The 20,219-nt window shown below is 46.1% G+C and overlaps 2 protein-coding genes across 15 annotated transcripts in view; both read right to left on the reverse strand.

Moving 5' to 3' along the window:
- Positions 1-7,948, reverse strand: part of CNOT1 (CCR4-NOT transcription complex subunit 1) — a 56,592-nt gene extending 48,644 nt beyond the window's left edge. For 12 of the 14 annotated variants that reach the window (XM_062621160.1, XM_062621162.1, XM_062621153.1 and 9 more), the window contains exons 1-6: positions 7,647-7,948; positions 2,980-3,087; positions 2,147-2,245; positions 1,533-1,601; positions 1,379-1,433; positions 733-936 (exon numbers count right to left, since the gene is read on the reverse strand). In XM_062621160.1, the coding sequence (XP_062477144.1) occupies positions 733-936; positions 1,379-1,433; positions 1,533-1,601; positions 2,147-2,245; positions 2,980-3,087; positions 7,647-7,748 (637 nt within the window). In that variant the 5' untranslated portion in view covers positions 7,749-7,948. The remainder of the gene's footprint in view (positions 1-732; positions 937-1,378; positions 1,434-1,532; positions 1,602-2,146; positions 2,246-2,979; positions 3,088-7,646) is intronic. The other 2 variants (XM_062621159.1, XM_062621158.1) reach the window with 2 other exon arrangements.
- Positions 7,949-14,779: 6,831 nt separating this feature from the next.
- USB1 (U6 snRNA biogenesis phosphodiesterase 1) lies at positions 14,780-20,089 on the reverse strand. Its single transcript, XM_062621247.1, has 7 exons — positions 19,841-20,089; positions 19,604-19,755; positions 19,302-19,485; positions 18,462-18,515; positions 17,402-17,507; positions 16,170-16,253; positions 14,780-15,893 (listed from the first exon to the last, which is right to left on the reverse strand). Exons 1-7 carry the CDS (start codon positions 19,930-19,932, stop codon positions 15,789-15,791), a joined length of 777 nt encoding a protein of 258 aa, XP_062477231.1. The 5' UTR covers positions 19,933-20,089; the 3' UTR covers positions 14,780-15,788.
- Between the last annotated feature and the right edge of the window lie 130 nt (positions 20,090-20,219).

Consider the following 20,219-nt stretch of genomic DNA (forward strand, 5'->3'; position numbering starts at 1 on the left):
ATTCTGCTCTTGCATAAGGGTGCCTTCCTCTAGGTCTGGGTTGTGTTAAATTCAGTTAGCTTCTTGAGTCCAAATCCTCCTTATTCTGGTCAGTTTACAGCAAACACTGTTGTCTCAGAAAGCAAGACACTACTGTGCCGATAACATCCCCTGCCATCACACGAGGACCATGGTAGCTTCCAGGAAATGACTCAAGTTTTATTCAGACACACTCCCCCCTTGTACTAATGTTTCCTCATAGATATCCACTCAATATACACACAACCCAGTGCTTAAAACAGAATCATAGAATAGTTAGGGTTGGAAAGGACCTTAAGATCATCTAGTTGCAACCCCCCTGCCATGGGCAGGGACATCTACTTGGCTGAAATGGTATGTCCTTTACACTGTAAGGAATAAAGTTTTTTAACTACTCTACACTGAGTTGCTTTAATTAAACCTACAAATACCATCCCACAAAAGCATACATGAATGTCCCCCTACTTAATTGATTGATCACTCCTCAAAAACCCCAAACATGAGACCACATTAAGGCTCACTGAAAGAAAAACAGTACATTATGCCAGAACAGTTGATATTTTTCTGCCAATGGACAGACTTCTGAAAATACAACCAAGTCCTACCTCATCCAGCTCCTGACAATTCAAGCAGGAGTCTGCACTGGCAGTAAGTTACAAAAATCCATTCCAAAGTCCGCATTTAGTCAGGCTTCCTGACCACCACCACACTTACCTCTACGTAATGTTTTGAGGAAAGCGTCAATCTGTTCCTGTCCTACCCCAAAGGCTCCCTTCTGCCCAAAAAGGAGATGGGAGAGAAGAAGGTGCAGGACCTCTATTGCAATATCTTGGAAGCCACCTTCTTGATTTCCACTGACGTCTGCGTCAATGTAAGAGCGCAAAAGATCTGGGAGTTTCTGTTTGATAAACTGGGCAGCTTTTAAAAACAAAAGAGTTTGAGGATCAAAACCTGAACTTCTTTTTAATATGAAGACTCTTTTTAGCTAGGTACTATTCTCTTAATCTGAGTTTGTTAACCACAAGCCACAACAGAGAGCTGAGACTTAAATAGAAGTCTCAACCCGTATCTCGGAACTCAAAAATTAATGGACAACTAAAATGTAAAGTATCACAGCACCTCAATTTGATTCATCATCTAGCAAATAATTCATGGAAGCAAGTCATTTAACTTCATGTAAGACAAGGTGACTGTGTTATCTACTGCCCCTCTCAAAGTGGTGTTAGACCTCAATGCTACCCCTAATTGCAAGGTCTTGCACTACTCCAGTTGCACAGGCACATACGTATCCATCTAGAAAGCTCACTGCTTACATAGAAAACATATGTCCCTGTTGCAGTACTTCAAAAGCTTCACTTACCGAAACCTCGTAGATCTGAGCTGAAAGAGTTCAGTAAAGCAAGACCAAAAATCACCTACAAATAAGAATGAGTATCACAGTAAGGGGACATCATCCTTGCTAACAAGCTGAGTCAAAAAACATGAAAGTATTTTTGAAGCAAGTGTTCACCTACCTCTTGAACTTTACTTAATTTTATGACTTTACTCAATTGGGCAAATAAGTGGGGTGAAGGCTTTAGACTCTGAAATAGAGAAGAGTTAAATGGAAGTTGTTATGGAAATAGCGTCATTTGAATTGCAGCCATCTACCCAAGGTTCATTTGCATATCTGGAATATTAGGAACTATTCTGCTGTAGGTTAGTACAAAGCTTATGTGGCTAAACAGACATCCCTAGAACTACTTCTGGATACATCTAAACTAACAGTTTCTTCTGCATATCCCACACTTTCACTCTTAAACCACTATCATGACTTTGACACTGAGAGAATGAAGACCACTATGAATCATTTTGGTTCTGGCTACCACAAACAAGCCTTAACGTATTAACCTTACATCAAGCTTTAAAATCAGTTTTCAGTCATTCTGAATGATTAACTTGCTCTGTTTAACAAACCAAACTTCTGGGCAAGCTCAATTTTTGAAGACTTCAGTGAAACCAATCTTAGCCATAAAAAAAAAAAAAACAAAACCAAACAGGAAAAACCCCAGTGAAAACCAGCTGGTTTCCTGAAGACCAATTCACTGCAGTTTCTGACACTGGGATCCCCTTCAAGAAGCATACAAACCTTCTGATAGTGCAATGGATTGTCAATGGCGTAGGACAGCGTCGAGATAAAATTTGGTTTTGTAATCAGTGACGTACACTCCTGGATCAGAAACTGAGTCTGAAAAGAATAACATAACTTGAAAACCCCCAAACTGTTTCATAACAGGACAATAAAACAAAGACCTACGCACCTTACCTTTGTTCAGCTTTACTGCACACAGTACTGGGTGAATAGTACTGCACACAATAAAGCTAAACAAAGAGAAGGTGCTTAAGTCTTTTTAATTGCCCAAATTCTCATCAACAGTAAACAGTTTCTTCTCATTCCAGTCTTCTTCAGGTTTAGTCTGCTTTTTCTTTTAAGACTAAGAAAGTGATCAAATATTCTCCATGGTATGTGCAATGTTTCATTTTCTGCAAGCATCTTCCCACACTGCAATAGACAATTTAACAATATTTGATTCCCGTTTATGAGCAAAAAAGTCCGTGGCAGAATGGCTTAAGGATAAAAACACTCCTGAGAGAATAGATGCCAGAAGCGTCAGGTAGTGGATTTGAAAGTTTTAAAAGATAAAGAAAGGCTTTCAAAATAGAGCACTGCATATGCTGGCAAACATAACTGCACTGAAGCTATGTGGTCTTCCAGATCAAGCGATTATAAGAGTCTGGTACTAACAATCTGTCATCTTCTGACTTGAGGACCAGCAAAATGCGCTTGCAATTGTGAAAGGCCACAGACAAGAAAAGAAGTTGGCTTAAAGCTATTATCTCTAACCTGCCTTCATGCTTAAATCTTATTGCAGATTTTTAACAACCAAATGTAATTAGCAGATTCCTCAGTGCAAACTGTACCTGATGAAAATCTTTGCCACTGCTTTTACCATCGCCACTGAAATCCACGTGCGAGAATAGGCAGCGTAGTAAATGCCTGTCTGCCTCGGGACCGTGCCTATTCACAATCTGGAAAAGAAAAATCCAAACTTGGTAGCGATTTAGTCATTACAGAGCAAGATCCAGGTCTAGTATCGTGAGCACAGCAGTACTTCTAGGGGTTAAGCCACCTACAGTTTTAACAAAACTGCTAAAAACGTTCCTTTTTAATCAGTAACCTTAGAAACCAAGTCATTAACCCTATTTGCAAATGAAAAGTGTAAACCAAGAGTTAAAGAAAGGATCTAGAGGCAAGTCATTGACACAGAAGCCAGGCATTTCTTGGGTAGTAGTCTTAATAAGTAAAAGGGGTTTTCAAGAAACCTAGAGAAGGATTTCAAGCTTCTCTGCCACCAGAGTGGCCCAGAACCCACACAGTGCCATGGCCTCACTCTTCTCCACAGCTACAGTGCCTAACTGGAGTACGGCCATGGGACAGCCTTCACCTCTGTGCCATGCCTGTGTAGCAGGAATTTATCCCAGAGTCAAGCCATCATAGAGTATTCTTCACGGATCTCAGAGGCAGCTTCTGCATTGTTTCCTGATCCTGACTGACTTGACCACCACTGCTCCAGGGTCTTTTAAGACATAAGGGAGTACCTACACAGGAGGTGTTTCCTGCGATCAAAAGAAAAAAAGCTCATCTCAAACTTGCTCATTAGCAAGCTTTAAAAAATCAAATGCCACAGGCTGAACACCTGCAGCCTAAACCTTTTACCAAATCTTCTCCCTGTCGTTAGGTCTCATTCAACTGGATTCTACACTTCAGTCAGAAAGAGGTGATCTGCATTTGTTAATTTGCAACACCAATCACTCTTAACAACAGTATCACATTTTTGCTAACACCCCCTGTCATTTGCCTTTAACTCTTGGCTAAAGACCATATCATCAACTTTGTCTGCAGTTATCTTCAGGTTGTTTCAGTGCTTATTCACTTCTTTAAATCTCATCTAACACAACAACATTACTTGTTTTTAATAAAACCCATACTGGCAGAAATTTGAAGTCACAATCACCAGTAGCTTGCCTTTTTTATCTGAAGAGTACAGATAACATCAAATCCAACCTTTACTGGCATTTCTTTTTGCCACTGTTCCTCCATTTCTAGCTACAGGAGAGACACATGTGCCAGCACAAACCAGCAGCTCTGCATATGCTCTGACTGCCTTCACCAAGGCCACTGCTTCACCCCATCATGGATATCCTTGTTTGCCAGCAGCTTCTTCGTACAAAGGAAAAACAGCATTGCTTTAGACTGTGGGCTCCACCCCTGCTGTTCCTGACTGTTCCTATCACAAATCCTCTACCATTACATTGTGGTTTAAGCCCAGCTGGTAACTCGGAACTGCCCAGCCACTCACTCACTCCCCTCGCTTTTTCCCCTCCCCCAGCTACCAGAAGGATAAGGAGGGGAATTGAGAGAACGTAACTCACAGGGGTGGAGATGAGAACAGTATGGTAACTAAGGTATCATACAAAATCACTACTGCTACCACTAATAATAATAATAATAATAATGGAAATAACAAGGGGAAAGAATATAAAACTCATAAGGGAAAAGGAAAACAATAAACACAAGTGATGCCCAATACAACTCCTTAGCACCTGCCGACCGATACCCAGGCCAACCCGAGCAGCAAACTGGGCTTTCCGAGTAACTCCCCCAGTTTATATACTGGGCATGATGTGCTGTGTGGTATGGAATACCCCTTTGGCTAGTTTGGGTTAGGTGTCCCATCTCTGCATCCTCCTGGCTTTTTGTGCCCCTCCTCACTGATCGGGGAAAGCATTACTTAGCAACAACTAAAACATCGGTGTTACCAGAGTTGTTCTCAGACTAAAGTGGAAAACACAGCACTGCACCACCTACCTAGGAGAAAAATAACTGTTACAGCTGAGCCCAGGACACATTATCTGATGCTATGCTCCGCCTTCCCTCTCAGCCTGCTAATTCCAGTGCCTGCCAACTTTGGTTCTGCTGGGAAAAAAAAATACCCAAGTTGGATATATCTCTGCTTCTTGACCACAGACTTGTGGTGCATCAGTCCAGAGTAAAGAGCCCACTCTGATTATGCTGACAGTATGGTCTCTGAAGGCAGCCATCCCCATGATTATGTAAGAACACGCTTGGACTGGTGCAAATGCCAGCAAAACTGAATTGACAGCAAGGTCTACTGGTTAGCTCAGGCTTCAAAAACAAGGCAATTTGTTGAGGTAATCCCAATTAAATATGAAGCTTTAGATGTGGTAACAGGAGTGGCATGAAGCTGGATCCATCTCCTAGGGAGCTTCTTGGTGCTATCACCAAGATAAATTCATCAAAGCAGGTGGATGCAAAAGAAAAATGTACATACTAAAGCCATCAACACAACTTTTATGCGTCAGAATTATATTGCTTCCTTGCACAGAAGTAACTTCAAACAGACAGTAATTTGAAAATTTAACATATGGGGAGGAGGGAAAGAGAAGGCTTGAAGTGCAGTGTAACATCTTTCAACTCTAACTACAATTCACATAAAAGCTTTTCCAGGGAACTGGAATGAGAATTGCTAGCTTTCCTGTAGAGAGAGCTGAAAGAATCATAGAATCACAGGGTGGACTGGCTTGGGAGGGACCTTTAAAGCTCTTTCAGTTCCAACCCCCTGCCACAGGCAGGGACACCTTCCACTAGACCAAGTTGCTCCAAGCCCCGTCCAACCTGGCCTTGAACACTGCCAGGGATGGGGCAGCCACAGCTTCTCTGGGCAACCTGTGGCAGCGCCTCAGCACCTTCACAGGGAAGAACTTCTTTCCAAGATCTCATCTCAATCTCCCTCTGTCAGGTTAAGCCATTCCCCCTGGTCTTGTCCCTACAAGCACTTATCCAAAGTCCCTCTCCAGGTTTCTTGTAGCCCCTTTAGGCACTGGAGCTGCTCTAAGGTCTCTCTGGACTTTTCTCCAGAGCAGAGAAGTCTTAAAACATCAGCTATGTTAAATGACTACTGAAAGCATGTTGAGGCAGAAATTAATACCTCAAGCTTTGCCACTGTTATGCTTCAGAGTGATGTACTTAAATGCCCACTTTGTTGAGTGACAAGAACAACTCCAAGCAGTTTTACACATACACTAAGTGCTTAAATATAAGCTTTGTAAAACTGAGTGAATTATGCCAAAACTTTACATCAGTGTACTCTCAGAGTAAGAATTAAAGCATGCATATATAATATCTTCAATTATCTAAGGAAAAATTGTACTAGTAACCACGGAAGGAAAGTAGTACCAGGAAGTTTAAAAAAAAAAAAAAAAAATCAAAAAAAAAGCATCATGGAGACTTCTAAAGAGTTTAGTCTTTAAATCCTGTAATTTATCTTATAACCAAACATACACAAAAGAGCCATTTCCACAGACCAGTTTCCAATCTCTCACCACAGTGAGCCTGAGGCCTGCTATGAAGGATAAGGAACAATTGGTCCCATTTTAGAGCTCTATACTCCAACTGAATGGCAGATCAACATTATCTTCTCCCAAATCATTGTTATTCTTTATGCAAGTGCTCCTGACAGACCTGCAAGTCATGCCTAAGCCACACTTTGCTGTAAAAATGGGCTGTTGAAACCAGTGATCTCAGGTGAGCTCCCTGCAAGCACTGAATTTGCAAAAGCATGGAAGCCTTACAAGAAAGGTATTCCATCTCCATGGCTTACCAGATCATTTTAAGCAGTGAATTCTGCTGAAATCGCCCCCTTGCCTCAAGGTAAGTAATGAATGCACTCTTAAAGAACTCAGCTGTTACCAGAAATTCACTCTGCATAAGCCCTCTGGCCTCCTAATCTGATGCAAATCACTGCAGTACTGCACTAGTGTAAGGAAAAAAAAGTATTTAACTGGCCCAGCTGTCTGCTGGGAACTGAACTAAGCCAATTTCTAAAACAGGCTCAGTAACATTCACTTCCTCCCAAGCACAACTCTGTGGATAATGCTTTTCAGTCCATCCTGCTACTCAGAGCTATTTTTAAAAGGGTCAGTTAAACCAGAATTCTTGCCCAGATCTTAAGATACTTGGGTTTCAGTCTGCAGTTACCCTACCTGCCTCCTGAAAACCCAGGACCCAGACAGTCAGCTTGGCTTCACCACCAAGTCATGCTTCATCCAGTGAGATGAGGATCAAAAACCTTCCATGCAATGCAAAGTGAAAGCATTCAGACATTCAGATGTAGGTATCCACGTACTCATACTTTCAGGGCAACAACTCTGAACAGTAAATGCATGTTTTCCTTCCTCTCCCAATCGGTGCTCTTTGGAATGTCCAAAAGTTGAAAGATTTCACCTGAAGTAGTTGGGAAAGTTTTGCGTATCACCCTCCAAGAGCAGCAGTTAAGTCTAATACTCAAATACAAAGTTAACAGTGGTCTCAGCTCTGAGCTGCTGTATTCCATGACCTGAGAGATGAACCCAAGAGTATCAGAGACATAAGCTGCAATTCTCAACAGTGCACAGCAGTGCACACACCACCACCACAGAGCACAATCTAAACGAGAAGCAAAACTCCATTTCACACTCCAGCTTTCTTCTTTCCAGAGTTTCTTTTGCAGCACCATTAGTCTACTTACATGCTGTATTTCCTGCTGGCTGGCTCGGTAGTTTTTCTTGGTTAAATTGTCCACCAGGTAGCTGATTTGAGACAAGGCCAGCGAGAGCGAGTCAAGATTCATTGCTGGTTGGGGCGGAAGCAGGCGGCCGAGCCCGGCGCAAAATCACCATTATTCCCCTTTAGTCACCTCAGAGACAGGTTAATTTTTTTTCCCCCCAGTTAGCCTCTATCTGGTTCTGTGTTACTTTCTTCAGCTCTTCTTTCTCAGTTGTCTTCCTCTGTTCTGAAACATGGCACCTGAAAGACAGCATTACATTAAAGTTCTGTAGCAACATCACAGCTTTCTCTTATTTTTTTTTTGCTTCCAAGCTAACTTGGCAAAACAAGTAAAATAAAGTTTAACAAAGGAACTGGTAATGCAGACATGATAAATGCAGAAGCCATCTGAAATAACTATGTCCACAAGGAAGTACTATCAAGTTTTCACAACACAAGCTTAGTTGTTTTCACACTACCTGCCTGCATTTATTGGTTTCTGCCTTTTGCCAGGCTGCAAGAGCTAATAAACAACTCTCTCAGAAGAGTAACTACCCTTCCAGCACTGGGAGAACGAAAACCAGATGCAGAATGAATTAGACAAGACACAGCAACAATCAGAGGTCAGAATCATTCAAAGCATCAATCAAGTTTATTTTTAAAAAGTGCTTTTTAAGCATCTCTGCAATATTTTGCCTTGCCACAATCAAAGCAGTATTGCACTCAACTGTACACAACAAAACAAGCAATTGTGAATGAGCAGCACACACAGGAAACACAATGAACTAGCCCTCACATGGAGCTTATACCAAAACAGCTTCTTCAGCTACAACAGCAGAGCTTGCTAGCTTAATAAATTTCTATGACAACACGAAACTTGGCACTTGACATCTCTTTAAGTTAAAGATTGTCAATGCAATAAAATTACATGCCAGAGCAAGTCCTGCATAACCAACAGTCTGAGGAGTCTCAAAGGAAACTGTAAGCTGCTCTGAGAAGCAGCACTGTAATTTATCACAGGTGGCATCCAGCTGGAGAGTCACTGTTTTGAAGCTCTACTTGATCAAAACACAAAGGTCATTATGCTTTGTGCCTAAGAGTCTGAAGATCCCTTTTTCAGGATAAAAATAACTGCTCTACTCTCTTGGCTATACAGCCAAAACCACCAGTCTGTGATTTCTGCCTCATCGAGACTGATCACAGAGGTGATGTGTTAACTTGGTATATGTGATGCTTAGGGTACCTAAGTTCAAAGCAGGCCCTGCAGCAGTGTGACTTCTGCAAGAGTAGAACAGGAGCAGCACCAAGGTGAGCTGAAGAAGCTGTACTGGACAGAACTAGAACTCTTCCCCTCTTCCTCTTTACTCCCTCACACTTAGAACTAAAGCTTATTTAACACCTGCCTACACTTTAAAACATAAGGAGCAGCAAATACTGTCACAGGCAGTGAAGACTATTCTGCTCTTTTGCGAAGTTTATTAGCTTAAATAAAAACATGGGTAAGTGAAGTCAAATCAACCAACTTCCAGGCTTTCAACATGCCACAGAAAACCCTGCGTGCTCCTAGAAGCTATTTAAGTTCCTGCTTGCACAGGAAAACTTGAATCCCATGAAAAAGACATTTTCAAGAGGTAATATCAAAAGCATTATGCAATGACAAGGCAGTTGTGCTCTGAAAGAATTTAAGTGCGTGCTTAAAACTGCAGCAAGAAGAATTACAGAAAACTTCCATTTCTTTTCTGTACCTCTGACAAGCTGCAATTCATTACCCTTATATACACGTTTAAAAGCCCACTAACTGAAACAGCTCTGTAGGAAGCAGGAGAGGCACAAAAGTTAACAAGATTTCTCAGCAGCACAGTACCTGATTTTCTTTTTTTTTTTTTTTAAATTTTATTTTATTACTTTATTCCGCTCTGGAATAATCCAGAAAGTGTCACTGGTCTTGGCAATTGCACACTTTCCAAGATGTTCTTACTGGCAAGGTTTAACACACCAGACCAATCTAAAGCTGCTGAAAAGCAGCTGTTAAAAATGAAGCAGGTAACAAAACAGACTATCCTGTCACAGCAGTTGCAGCTATCAAAGCCACCACAAGCAGCTAGCTAGGGGAATTCAGTCCCTATGGCAGCACCAGATTTCAGCTGTCAGACTGAAGAACTCAGGATAAAACTTTGCCACTTATAAAGCAGTAACAGAAGTTTCAGACATTGTCTTTCAGGTCCCTAGGAAGAAACCCATTTCTCCAGGTACTGTTTCTCAGACAGCACAGTAATGATACAAACAGCACAGTAATCACACCTACTCCACCCAAATACCAAGTTTTTAGGTATTGGAACCCTTGAGTTAGGCTCAGTTTAAATGGGATCCTCCCAGCTGCCACACAGACACCAATCATTCCACCCCCCTATCAGCATTGCTGTTTTCTCCCAGGAAAAGCAGGATTACCATCTCAACACACTTCAACTGCATGGAAGCAGGACACCAAGAGTTCACCACTTTCCAAATGCAAAATCTGTGAGTGCCACTGGACAACCCAAACTGGAGTCAAAATGGGATTTTCCCTTTCAGGGAAGCAGAACAAGAGCCTGAGCAGACATCGAGACTCCAGGACACAAAACAATAGCTGAAGGAAGCAGCTTCCCATTTATGTTCTAAATATATAGTTTGCACTGTATGTATCCTGATAACACCAAAACCTGACAGCTCTCAAGCACCAAACAGCATTTCCAAGGTTCAAACAGTGCAACCTAACTGACAATAGTATATGAAATCAGAGTAATTCAGGGAGCCCTGCCATGAAATCAAAAATGCACAGGTGCCTCTCAGGTCACTCGATGCGAGGCTAAAATTCAATTACTACAACACTGATGAACAAGCTATGAATGCTATGTAAAGCAGACTTTATTTTTAGATGCATAGATTCTTAGTGAGAATTAATCTCCCTCCACTGGCCTCAATAATTCAAGCAGCTTCCAGTCCATGGCAAAAACCTGCCATCTTCCCAGGTTCAGGAAAGGAAGTCCTCAGCCAGAGAGTTCACCACAAAAAAAAATGTAGATTTGCTGGCAAAATTAGCTACTTTCAACTACAGATACTATGATACATCCATGGAATAAGATAGCAGACATGGGACTCAGAAGCTCTTACAATATTAAGATTTCATATTGTGCAATACAGCTGATTTTTTAGACATAGTAAATTTTTACCAAAATCTACATTATTACACAGCCTGAAAGCTTCCTAAGGAAATTGAAAGGCCATCAGCAGAACATCTGGCATCTATTTCAATAGATTCTTTTCAACAGCAGAGCTTTGTTATTAGAACATAAACATGACACATTTTTAGGCAAGAATACAAAAATCACAAAATAGAAAGGGACAACATACAACCAGCAGTCAGGTCTGACAAAAACACTCTACCAACCTGAAGGACAGCAGTAGGAGTAACTAAGCCTTGCTGCTGAAGACAATAAACCTGAATTCTTCCAGAAATTCAGAAGCACCCTTACAAAGAAAGTAATTTCAAAATTACTTCAAGCTGGGTTTTGGATGTTTTGAGTATTTTACAGAGGTAAATTAACAACTCCCACTGGGTTTCAGGAGGCATGAACACTTTATGCATACTGCATGTGGAGGATATAAAACCCTGAGTGACAGACACAGCTACATGTTTGCAAAGTAGATTCTAAACTCCTGTCAAAATCATCGTATGAAACATGCTTCAAGTACTACTGTTAAACCTGTTCTGCCAAACAGGGTCCCTTACCCAATTCTCAAACCCAGAACAGGACTCATGGAAAAATAAGCCCCATGTGAGAAGCTCTCCAAGGGGGAAAGGTAAGTAGCCTTACTGTATGAAGATAACATCATACTCCTGCAAGTTAGGGAGTTATTGCAAAGCAGATATTTCTAACAATACAGCATCTGTTGCTATTTCTGGCTTTGAAATAAGCAAGGACATTTTATCAGGCAGCATGTCCTGAACTGAAGGACAGCCTTGAGAAGCATTCTTTCTTGGGGTCTGCAGGAAATAATACCATAGCTAAGTTAGATTTCAGTCCATTATTTTGAAATCTAGAGAAAGAAAAGCCTTATTGTGTAAGTCACATGAACAGTAAAATAAGCTCCTGAATAATTTGATGGTTCAAATTTAGGAGTTTACATGTAGAAGTGCCATGTGAACATTCCATTTACTGGAAAAATGCACATAACTCCAGTCAACTGGATGCCACAATGACGATTAGACACAGTAACTTTCGTTTACAGAGATCAGCTGAACTGAGCAAGTAAGTTTGCTCCCATACACTAAGGCAGTTAAGTTCCATGTTTGGAACCTACCCCAAATAAATCAGGCATGCACCAATGATGACATGGCTGCTTCAGGTGTGTTCACATCTTAAGTTAGGATTGTCCACACAGGAAAAAACTCCAAAAAACTCTCCACTTTCTCTTCAGTCAAATCCTGCAGGATAAAGTTCCATGGAGGGAAGTGAAGAAAATTCAAGGACCTGTTCTCAAAGGATTAGTACTGTTATCCCATCCAAAACATGTTTTAGAAGAGTTAAATGCTATGTCAAAAAGCAAAGGAGACTATCAGTATTCATATAGTACAGGTGGCTGTAAAACAAAAGAGAAGTCCTCAACCACGGTAAAATGATAAGAATCTCTAGCACAATTCAGCAATGACCCATTACAGGGTCACAAAGTTTCAATGTCCACTTTTCCTAAGTTTCCTTTGCACAGCTTCTCTTTCATCTACCCATCCGAACACCACCAGCAGCCACTTCAGCATCAATTAAAGTGAACATCTAGGATCACTATGCTGGAAATATAAAAAGGAGTAGGTATGTCTCTAAAGAGGAGAGACAGGTAGACAGAATCACAGAATCACAAACTCGTTTGGACTGGAAGGGACCTTGAAGCTCATCCAGTTCCAACTCCCTTGCAGCTTGCTATGAGTCTGGTTTGGAAACACAAAGACCAATAGCATAAACAGTTAGCAGCAAACTTGAAAATCATAAATGCAGAAATACCCAAAGCAATAACAATTCTAGCAAGGGCAAAAAAGTCTATCACCAATGCCACCTCACCTGGACTCCTCCGGCCTGTAATTTTAGTTGATGCCAACGTAGTTACCTTAGGGACAGAAAACACTTGTTGTGTGCATTCGGAATGACATGTCAGTTGTCATACCTGTTTTGTTACCTGCTTAAAAAAAGTTCAAAGTTCCACTGAGAACAGATGTCACTCTTCCTTCCAACAAGTGGGTTCAGAAACAGTCTAAGCTCACGGTGAACCCACAGACTGTGTGTTTTATTTCTTCATTTTCTCTCAGTTCTGTTGCAGAAACAGTCCAAACTGTTTGTGGTTTGTTGAAATTAAACTATGACTGCCTAGTCAGAGCATAAAGGCAGTAGAAAGAGAACACAGTACTACCCCAGATTAGAGAACTATTGCAAAGGAGCTATTTCTAACAATACAACATCTGTTGTTATTTTTAGCTTTGAAATAAGCAAGGCCATCTTACTGTGCAGAGTGTCCTGAACTTCAGGACATCCTTGAGAAGCATTCTTTCCATAGGGTCTGCGGGAAAGTTCTGTCACGCAGTGATTTACTACAGGCAGCTTTTTACAGCTGGTTTTCACTGGGTGACAACAGCGATGATCTCCCAAGAGGCCGCCGAGCCGTGCTCGGGCAGGGGCAGCACTGGCCCCTTCCTGAATCTCCCAAGTCTCCATTTGCCACGGTCAACCCCACGAAAGCGGGCGGGGAGCAGAAAAGAAAACAGCTCCAGAGCTGAGGAGCTCCGTGCCAGTCGGCACAGATCACCGCGCGGCCTGCCACCCACGAACCCGCCAAAGCCGGCGGCTCCGGCCCCGGGCTAAAGAACAGCCCGTCAAAGTTCGCTCGGCTGCTCCTCCCGTCACGAGGACGCGGGCTGAGAGCGCGGCCGGAGGGCCGAGAGCGGCGCGGGCCGAGCCGCAGGCGCCCCGCGAGCTGCCCCGCTCTCACCCGAACACAGCGGGGCCGACTGCGCTCCTTCTACCGGCCCCGCCGCGGCCTATACCGCCACCCCTACGGCCAGAGCGGGACCGAGGTCCCGCTGTCCCAGGAGTGCCTTCCGCCCGCAGCGCACCCGCGGGCCGTGAGCCGAGGCCGCGCTGTGCCCGAAGGGCCGCACTCACCTCAAGGTCCGGAACAGGCAGCGGGCTGCGACCGACCGAGCTTTTATCCTCCCTCCTCCGCCGCTTCGCTACAAAATGGCGGACAGGGTCGCGCGCTCACGTCGCGGCCTTTCCCCTCCCCCGTCCCCTCGCGGCAAGGAGCTCCCCGGGGTACGAGGGTACCCGGCCTCTGACAAGGCATATAGGAAGGGCCTCAGCTGTGACAGGGACCCCTTCCCCAGCTGTCATGGGGTCAGCAATGCCAGACCTCCAGTCCCACAAAATCCACCAAAAAGCTTAGGAAGCTAGGGTGGAGATTTGGGACGTGGCTTCATCCCAACCTCAGAACGGGCTGAGTAAGTTGGGGTTGTTCAGCCTGGAGAATAGAAGTCTGTGTGGAGACCTCGGAGCAGCCTTCCAGCACCTGAAGGGGGGCTATAAGGATGTTGGAGAGGGACTCTTCGTTAGGGACTGTAGTGATAGGACAAGGGGTGGTGGGTTCAAACTTAAATGGGAAGTTCAGGTTAGATACAAGGCAGAAGTTCTTCCCTGTGAGGGTGCTGAGGCCCTGGCACAGGGTGCACAGGGAAGCTGTGGCTGCCCCATCCCTGGCAATGTTCAAGGCCAGGTTGGACAGGGCTTAGAGCAAACTGGTCTAGTGGAAGGTGTCCCTGCCTGTGGCAGGAGGTTGGAACTGGATGAACTTTAAGCTCCCTTCCAACCCAAACCAGCCTGGAATTCCATGATTTGATGATTTTGAAAACCAGTTACTGCGTGAGTGTTGGCAGACACTGTGACATGTGCTGAGATGCTCCCACGGCCACAAAGCCCCTGGCTTCCTCATAGGCAAGCATCAAGCACATAGAAGCATTTGTAGGCACTGCACCACCTTAAGTCTGCAGGAGTTGGGTGTGTCTGAAGGAACATCTGAAATACACCACAGAAATGGTTTTATGACACGAGACAGACTTTTACTGCCCACAAGTCCTGGGGTCTTTCATCAGACAGATGAGGAATGAAAGATTCAGGGCAACACATTGGGATCCTGTTCCAAGATCCTCAGGGGCTGCAGCTGGCTGCCCACTGGAACAAAAGGATTGAAAAGGAGTTTCTTCTAAGGGACAAAGACCAGCCTGCCATCCCCATGGTCACTGCAGCTCTGGGGCTGCTGCTCTCACCAGGAAAAAGCACAGAGGCTGGGCAGGAGCTTCCACCCCATGACCACATGGCAGCAAGCCTCTCTGGAGAAGCAGCCCTCTGAAGTCCTGGGCTTATAGCACTCACCCTTTTAAATCAAAGCTCTTGTTTTAGACCCAGCCTGGAGCACTGAAACACAAGGGGGTCCCAACCACTCCCATCCTCCCATCCAGATTTCATCTTCTGCTGTTTGGCAAAAGGATCAGGTACTGAAATTTCTCTGTAAAGGCAGCATCAGTGGGAGGGGGACACAACGCATCCCAGGAACTTGTCCAAGCTGGCTTACAGTATGAAGATGCTCAGCTGAGAGTCCAGCTCCATGTCCTTGCCTCTTGCTACTTAAAGCATTTCTCACAGCCTCCTGGTGACATGGCAGTGCTATTTACAACAATGTAAGACACTCTCCCTTTAGCAACAGCTTCCCATGCTACCCTCTTCCTCCTTCCCACAAGGCATTTATGACTTTTATATATTTTCTCTTTTTTTATAAGACTGGCAAAACTAGCAACTGTGTGATGGCTGGAACCACCAGTGCCGACTACTGCATATACAGCAGTGAGGATGTAACCTGCTACAAACACACAGTTCTTAGCCAGCAACTCAGACTTGGAAGTAGCCTGACTGGAGGCCCGGAGATGCTGAGCAGGCAAGAGGAACATGGGAAGTGCGTGAGATCATGCAAAGTTCCGAGCTGCACTGCAGATCTGTCCTTGGTTAAACATCAGGCTCTTCAGGTCTGACATGCACAGTCCCAAGGGCCCCTACCTCAAGGGGAAGGTGAAGTACTTGTTCCCTGACTTGCAATATATTTGGTCCCACTGGACACGCAGCAGGAGTGCCGAGTCCTCGAACCCATCCACGATGTCCTGGAAACCAGATGGAAGAATTAGTACCAGGAGGATGGATCTGCCAGAGGACAGAGTCAGCAGCTCCCTCCCTCAACCAAGTTGGAGATGAGGCCATTTGTGGCCAGAAGCCTCTGACTTCCCTCTGGAGGGTGACTTATCTTAATTGCCCCCAAAAGCAATATGAGTTCTTCCAACCCAGTGAAGTTTGTCTTGCTCAGTGAAGAAATCTCCTCTGCCCTTGGCTGAACACCAGCTCTGCTCTTCCCCTGTTCTCCATGCTGTGCAGGGCCATACCTGGAGCTCCTTCAGGCACTGCCCTTCCAGCCTCTCCGACAGGTCCCCAACGCACCAGGCCAAGCTGATGTGGAATGATGGGTCCTGAAAGCAAAACAGGGATTAGATCATGAGGGGTGAAGGAGGCTCTGCTCAACGGATGGAACCATGGTGGGAGATCTGGTGTGATGCTGTCCTGCCTGGGACCACACAGGCAGGAGGATCCTGAGGCTGGGAGCCCCCTCTGCCAGCTCAACAGTTGCAGAGCTGATGTGCATGAGGTGAATTGAGTCCTGCACTCCCCCAGCCCAGCCTTTCTGTACACAGGTGGGCAAGGCTGATTCTCAGCCTCACTGCAGTCAGCAACTGCACAGAGAAACTCCCATGGCCGGTCCCACAGTGGGTAGGTGGGTCACTTCCAAATAGTACACAAGAGACTCCTGCTCAGCTCTGGAGACAGAGAAATCAGGGTCTGGCCCTTCAAATTCCACAATCTGTCCTCAAAGCTAGTACCAAGCAAAAAGGCTAGACAGATGCCCCAAGAAATTGCCCAAGGAAGAGGCACAAGCATCACCGCAGTGCTCATCCCAAGCCTGTTTTATCCTAGGACAACCCTAATTCCATGCACAGCTGAGTGTCTGCTCTGGCCCTTTGCCACAGAGACATGATTCTCAAGAGGCCACTAGACAGTTAACATCCTTACTCACCTGCACAGGGCATGATACAGAAATCAGAGACTTACAGAATAGAATTGTAGAATGGTTAGGGTTGGAAAGGACCTTAAGATCATCCAGTTCCAACCCCCTGCACCATGGGCAGGGATGCCTCACACTAGACCATGTTGTCCAAGGCTCTGTCCAACCTGGCCTTGAACATTGCTAGGGATGAAGCATTTACAACTTCTTTGGGCAATCCATTCCAGTGCCTCATCACTCTCACTGAACTTCCCCTGTTTAAGTTTGAACCCATTACCCCTTGTCCTGTCGCTGCAGTCCCTAATGAAGAGTCCCTCTCCACATCTTTGTAGGCCCCCTTCAGACACTGGAAGGCTGCTCTGAGGTTGCTATGACTTTCACTAGTCCTATTCTCAGCAAGATTATGTTCAGCGTGTGAGGTATGAAAAGCCCAGAGGAGACCATTTCAGTGTGTAACCTCCTTGTGCCTCTTTATTTGAGGTGAACATTTTAAGGGCCTCTCACACGGAACCAGCTGGCATGTTCAGAGCGGCAGGGAAGCATTGGAAGACACCTCACCTTGTAGAACGTAGGAAGGTCAAATTCCTCCAGAACTCTGTCTACCTCTGAGACCAGCTCCAGCAGCTGAAAATGCCCAGCAGTGACCTCCAAGCCAATAAAGGTCCTAGAAAAAGGCAAAGAGAGACAGCAAGCATGCTCTCATGCTGCAGGAAGCACAGCTGAAAGCATACTTAGCCCTGCGTTCTGACCAGGCAATTTCCCTACCCCCTAACAAAAGATATTATGAGGAATTCCAGGTTTAAGCGTTCAATGAAACTGACCACATTCTCAAGAAAAAAAGAAACAGAGATGTAGTGGCAGGGAGAAGAGGGACTGGATGATACACAGTACAGGCTTACTAGACTAATTCAGCACTGTTTGGGACACAAAAACTCAACTTTACAGCCACAGGATGCATTCTATGGAAATTCCAGCAGGCCATGGGCCTGGGCAGCAGCTGCTGTCAAAAAGCAGAAGTTGCTGGAGGTGTTTTACAGTGGGAGAGGAAGCAGGCAATGGGACATACCAAGCTGGAGAGATAATCTCCTCAAGAGGACTGTCTGGATGATGCTTTCTAGACTCCAGGAGGGGAGGGGAGGACTAAGGATCCACTTCTTCATGCCCACGACTATCGTGAGCTGCCATTCCCACTAGATTCAGCAACTTCTCACAATTTAAACACCTTTGCTTTGACATTTAAACTACTTAATTGCATTCAGTCAGAATCAGGCTTCTGAGCTGACACCCACGAGAATTAGCACTGTCTGAGCCATTTCACTCCAGCTCTTGAAAGACCTGCACTACAATTTCACCAACCAGCTCTGCCCACCCCAGGCTGCAGGTTCACCCACTGCTGATGTGACCAAAGGCTGGCAGAGAATCAGCACTGGAGCTAAATGTTTGTGCAAGTGGCTCGGGAATGGGTGAGACCTCTGGGGATGCAGTGATCCTGTACTGCCCTGTCACACGGCTCAGCCAAGTCACTGTGGGACAGGCAGGGTGATGCCTCCTATTCACCCAGCACCTTGCTCAGGCTCCTCCCCAGGCAGGCAGGGAGGGTGTGCTGCTACTCACTCACCTCGTCTTGTTCTGGTTGGTGTAAACCTTCACTTGGTCAGCTACACAAAAGAACCTGAAATAAGGAAGAACCTATTTCAGCTGGTAGAAGGAAAAAAGAAAAAAAAGAGTGGAAAAAAAAAAAAAGGAAGGAAAAGAAAAGGGTTGTGGGGTGGAGGGGATGAGAAAAAATAAGAGAAAAAAAAGAAAAAAGAAGAGGGGAAAGAGAGTGAAATAAAAAGAGAGGAGAGGAAGAAAAGGAGAAAGAGAGGGGGGAATTGGGGAAAAAAAGACAAGGAAAAAAGAGGAGAAAAGAGGGAAAAAGTGAGAAAGAAAAAAAAAGAGAAGAAGTGTGGAATAAAAGGGGGGGAAAGACATAGGGAAAAAAAGGGGGAGGGAAAAAGTGGGGAGAAGAAATGAGAGAAAAGGGGGAAAAGAAGAAAGGAAAAAGAGAAAAAAAGGAAAAAAAAAGAAAAAAGTGGGGGGAAAAGAAAAAAAAAGTGGGAAAATGAGAAAAATGAAGGGGGGGGGGGAAGAGAGAGAAAAAATCCTGTGGAGGGGACACGATTTCTAACGAGCATTGGAAAGATAAAGGCAAATGTGTGCCCCACGGGCACCGAATAGCTGAAGCCAGAACCTTCCTGGACTCGGACTAACTCCTCCGGTTTGCAGCTTTTCGGAGCCTCAGAAATGACCCTTGGGGCAGAGCACGGCACAGCACCGCCGCCGCCTGGAGAGGGCAGACGTGATTGTGCTGCCCGACCACGCTGAGAGCTCCGTAGGGATAAGCACCAGAGAAGCCTGCAGGTGCCGCTGCACCCAGAGGCCTGGGCGGGAGGGAGCAGCCCCGGAAGGCACGTACCTGTGGAAGGAGGCCAGGCGCGCCCTGAGGCCGCTCACGAAGGGCTGTATCCAGTGGTAACGCAGCACCACGCACTGCGAGAGGCTGAGGTGGAACTCCTCCATCGCCGACAGCGACGGGACGTGGTTACGGGCGCGGTACACCAGCAGTTCCAGCAGCTCCAGGAACTCCTCCCGCACCCTGTCTGCGGGCAGCGCGCTCACACACGGGCTGTCCCCGTCCCCACCACCACCCCTCCCCGAAGCTCCCGTCCTCGCCGGACACCGGCTGCCCCGCGGACTCGCAGGCCCGCCACCACCTACAGGGCAGATAGACATGGGTCGCCCAGTTGCCCCGCTCGTGCGGGAAGCTGCGGACGCGGCCGCCGTGCCGGGAACTGTCATCGGTAACGGCCTCCTCCGGCTCCAGATCGCCCGGCAGGTCCGCGGGCAGCGGCAGGCGGTGCCGCACAGCGCTGTAGGACGAGAAGGATGAAGGCCGCGCGTCCTCACCCGGCCCCGCTGGCTCCCACCGCCCTGGGCCCTTCCCGTTGCACTCACCCGGCCCTGGAAGGCTCCTGTTCGCCGCCACCCCGGTGCCTCCCTTCCTCTTCCTCCTCCGAGCTGCTGTACTCCACCAGGGCGGCCCTCATGGCTCTGCCGAGCCTTTCCGGGCCGCTACTGCCGGTGACCCCCTCTCCCAGTGCCGGTGTCCCGGTGCCGGCGGGGGCGCTGTTGTGGCCGCGGCCCAGCAGGGGGCAGCCTCCGCGACTCGCCCCGCCTCCTCCGCCGCCGCCGCCGCGGCCGATCCGGCCCGCTGGGATCGCGCCCTCCCTACGTCCGCAGCCGCCGCCCGCCCGCCTCCGGCACCGGCGCCCTGTTCCCTCCTTCCGTCCCTCCCTCCCGGCTCTCGTCGCCACGCCGGCTTGGGGCTTGGGCG

The sequence above is a fragment of the Pezoporus occidentalis genome, unplaced genomic scaffold (assembly GCF_034315485.1).
Source record: "Pezoporus occidentalis ecotype Australia unplaced genomic scaffold, CSIRO_AGI_Poc_V1 ctg229, whole genome shotgun sequence".
In the NCBI taxonomy this organism is placed as follows: Eukaryota; Metazoa; Chordata; class Aves; order Psittaciformes; family Psittacidae; genus Pezoporus; species Pezoporus occidentalis.

What these genes read in the sequence shown, in the direction of transcription:
- USB1 (XM_062621247.1), bottom strand. Translation starts at nt 19,932, where the DNA reads ATGAGGGCCGCCCTGGTGGAGTACAGCAGCTCGGAGGAGGAAGAGGAA. An exon ending in CGCCTGGCCTCCTTCCACAG is followed by an intron (nt 18,516 to 19,301) that starts GTACGTGCCTTC and finishes TCCTTATTTCAG; the next exon opens with GTTCTTTTGTGTAGCTGACC. An exon ending in ACCTTCCTACGTTCTACAAG is followed by an intron (nt 16,254 to 17,401) that starts GTGAGGTGTCTT and finishes TTTTGCTTTCAG; the next exon opens with GACCCATCATTCCACATCAG.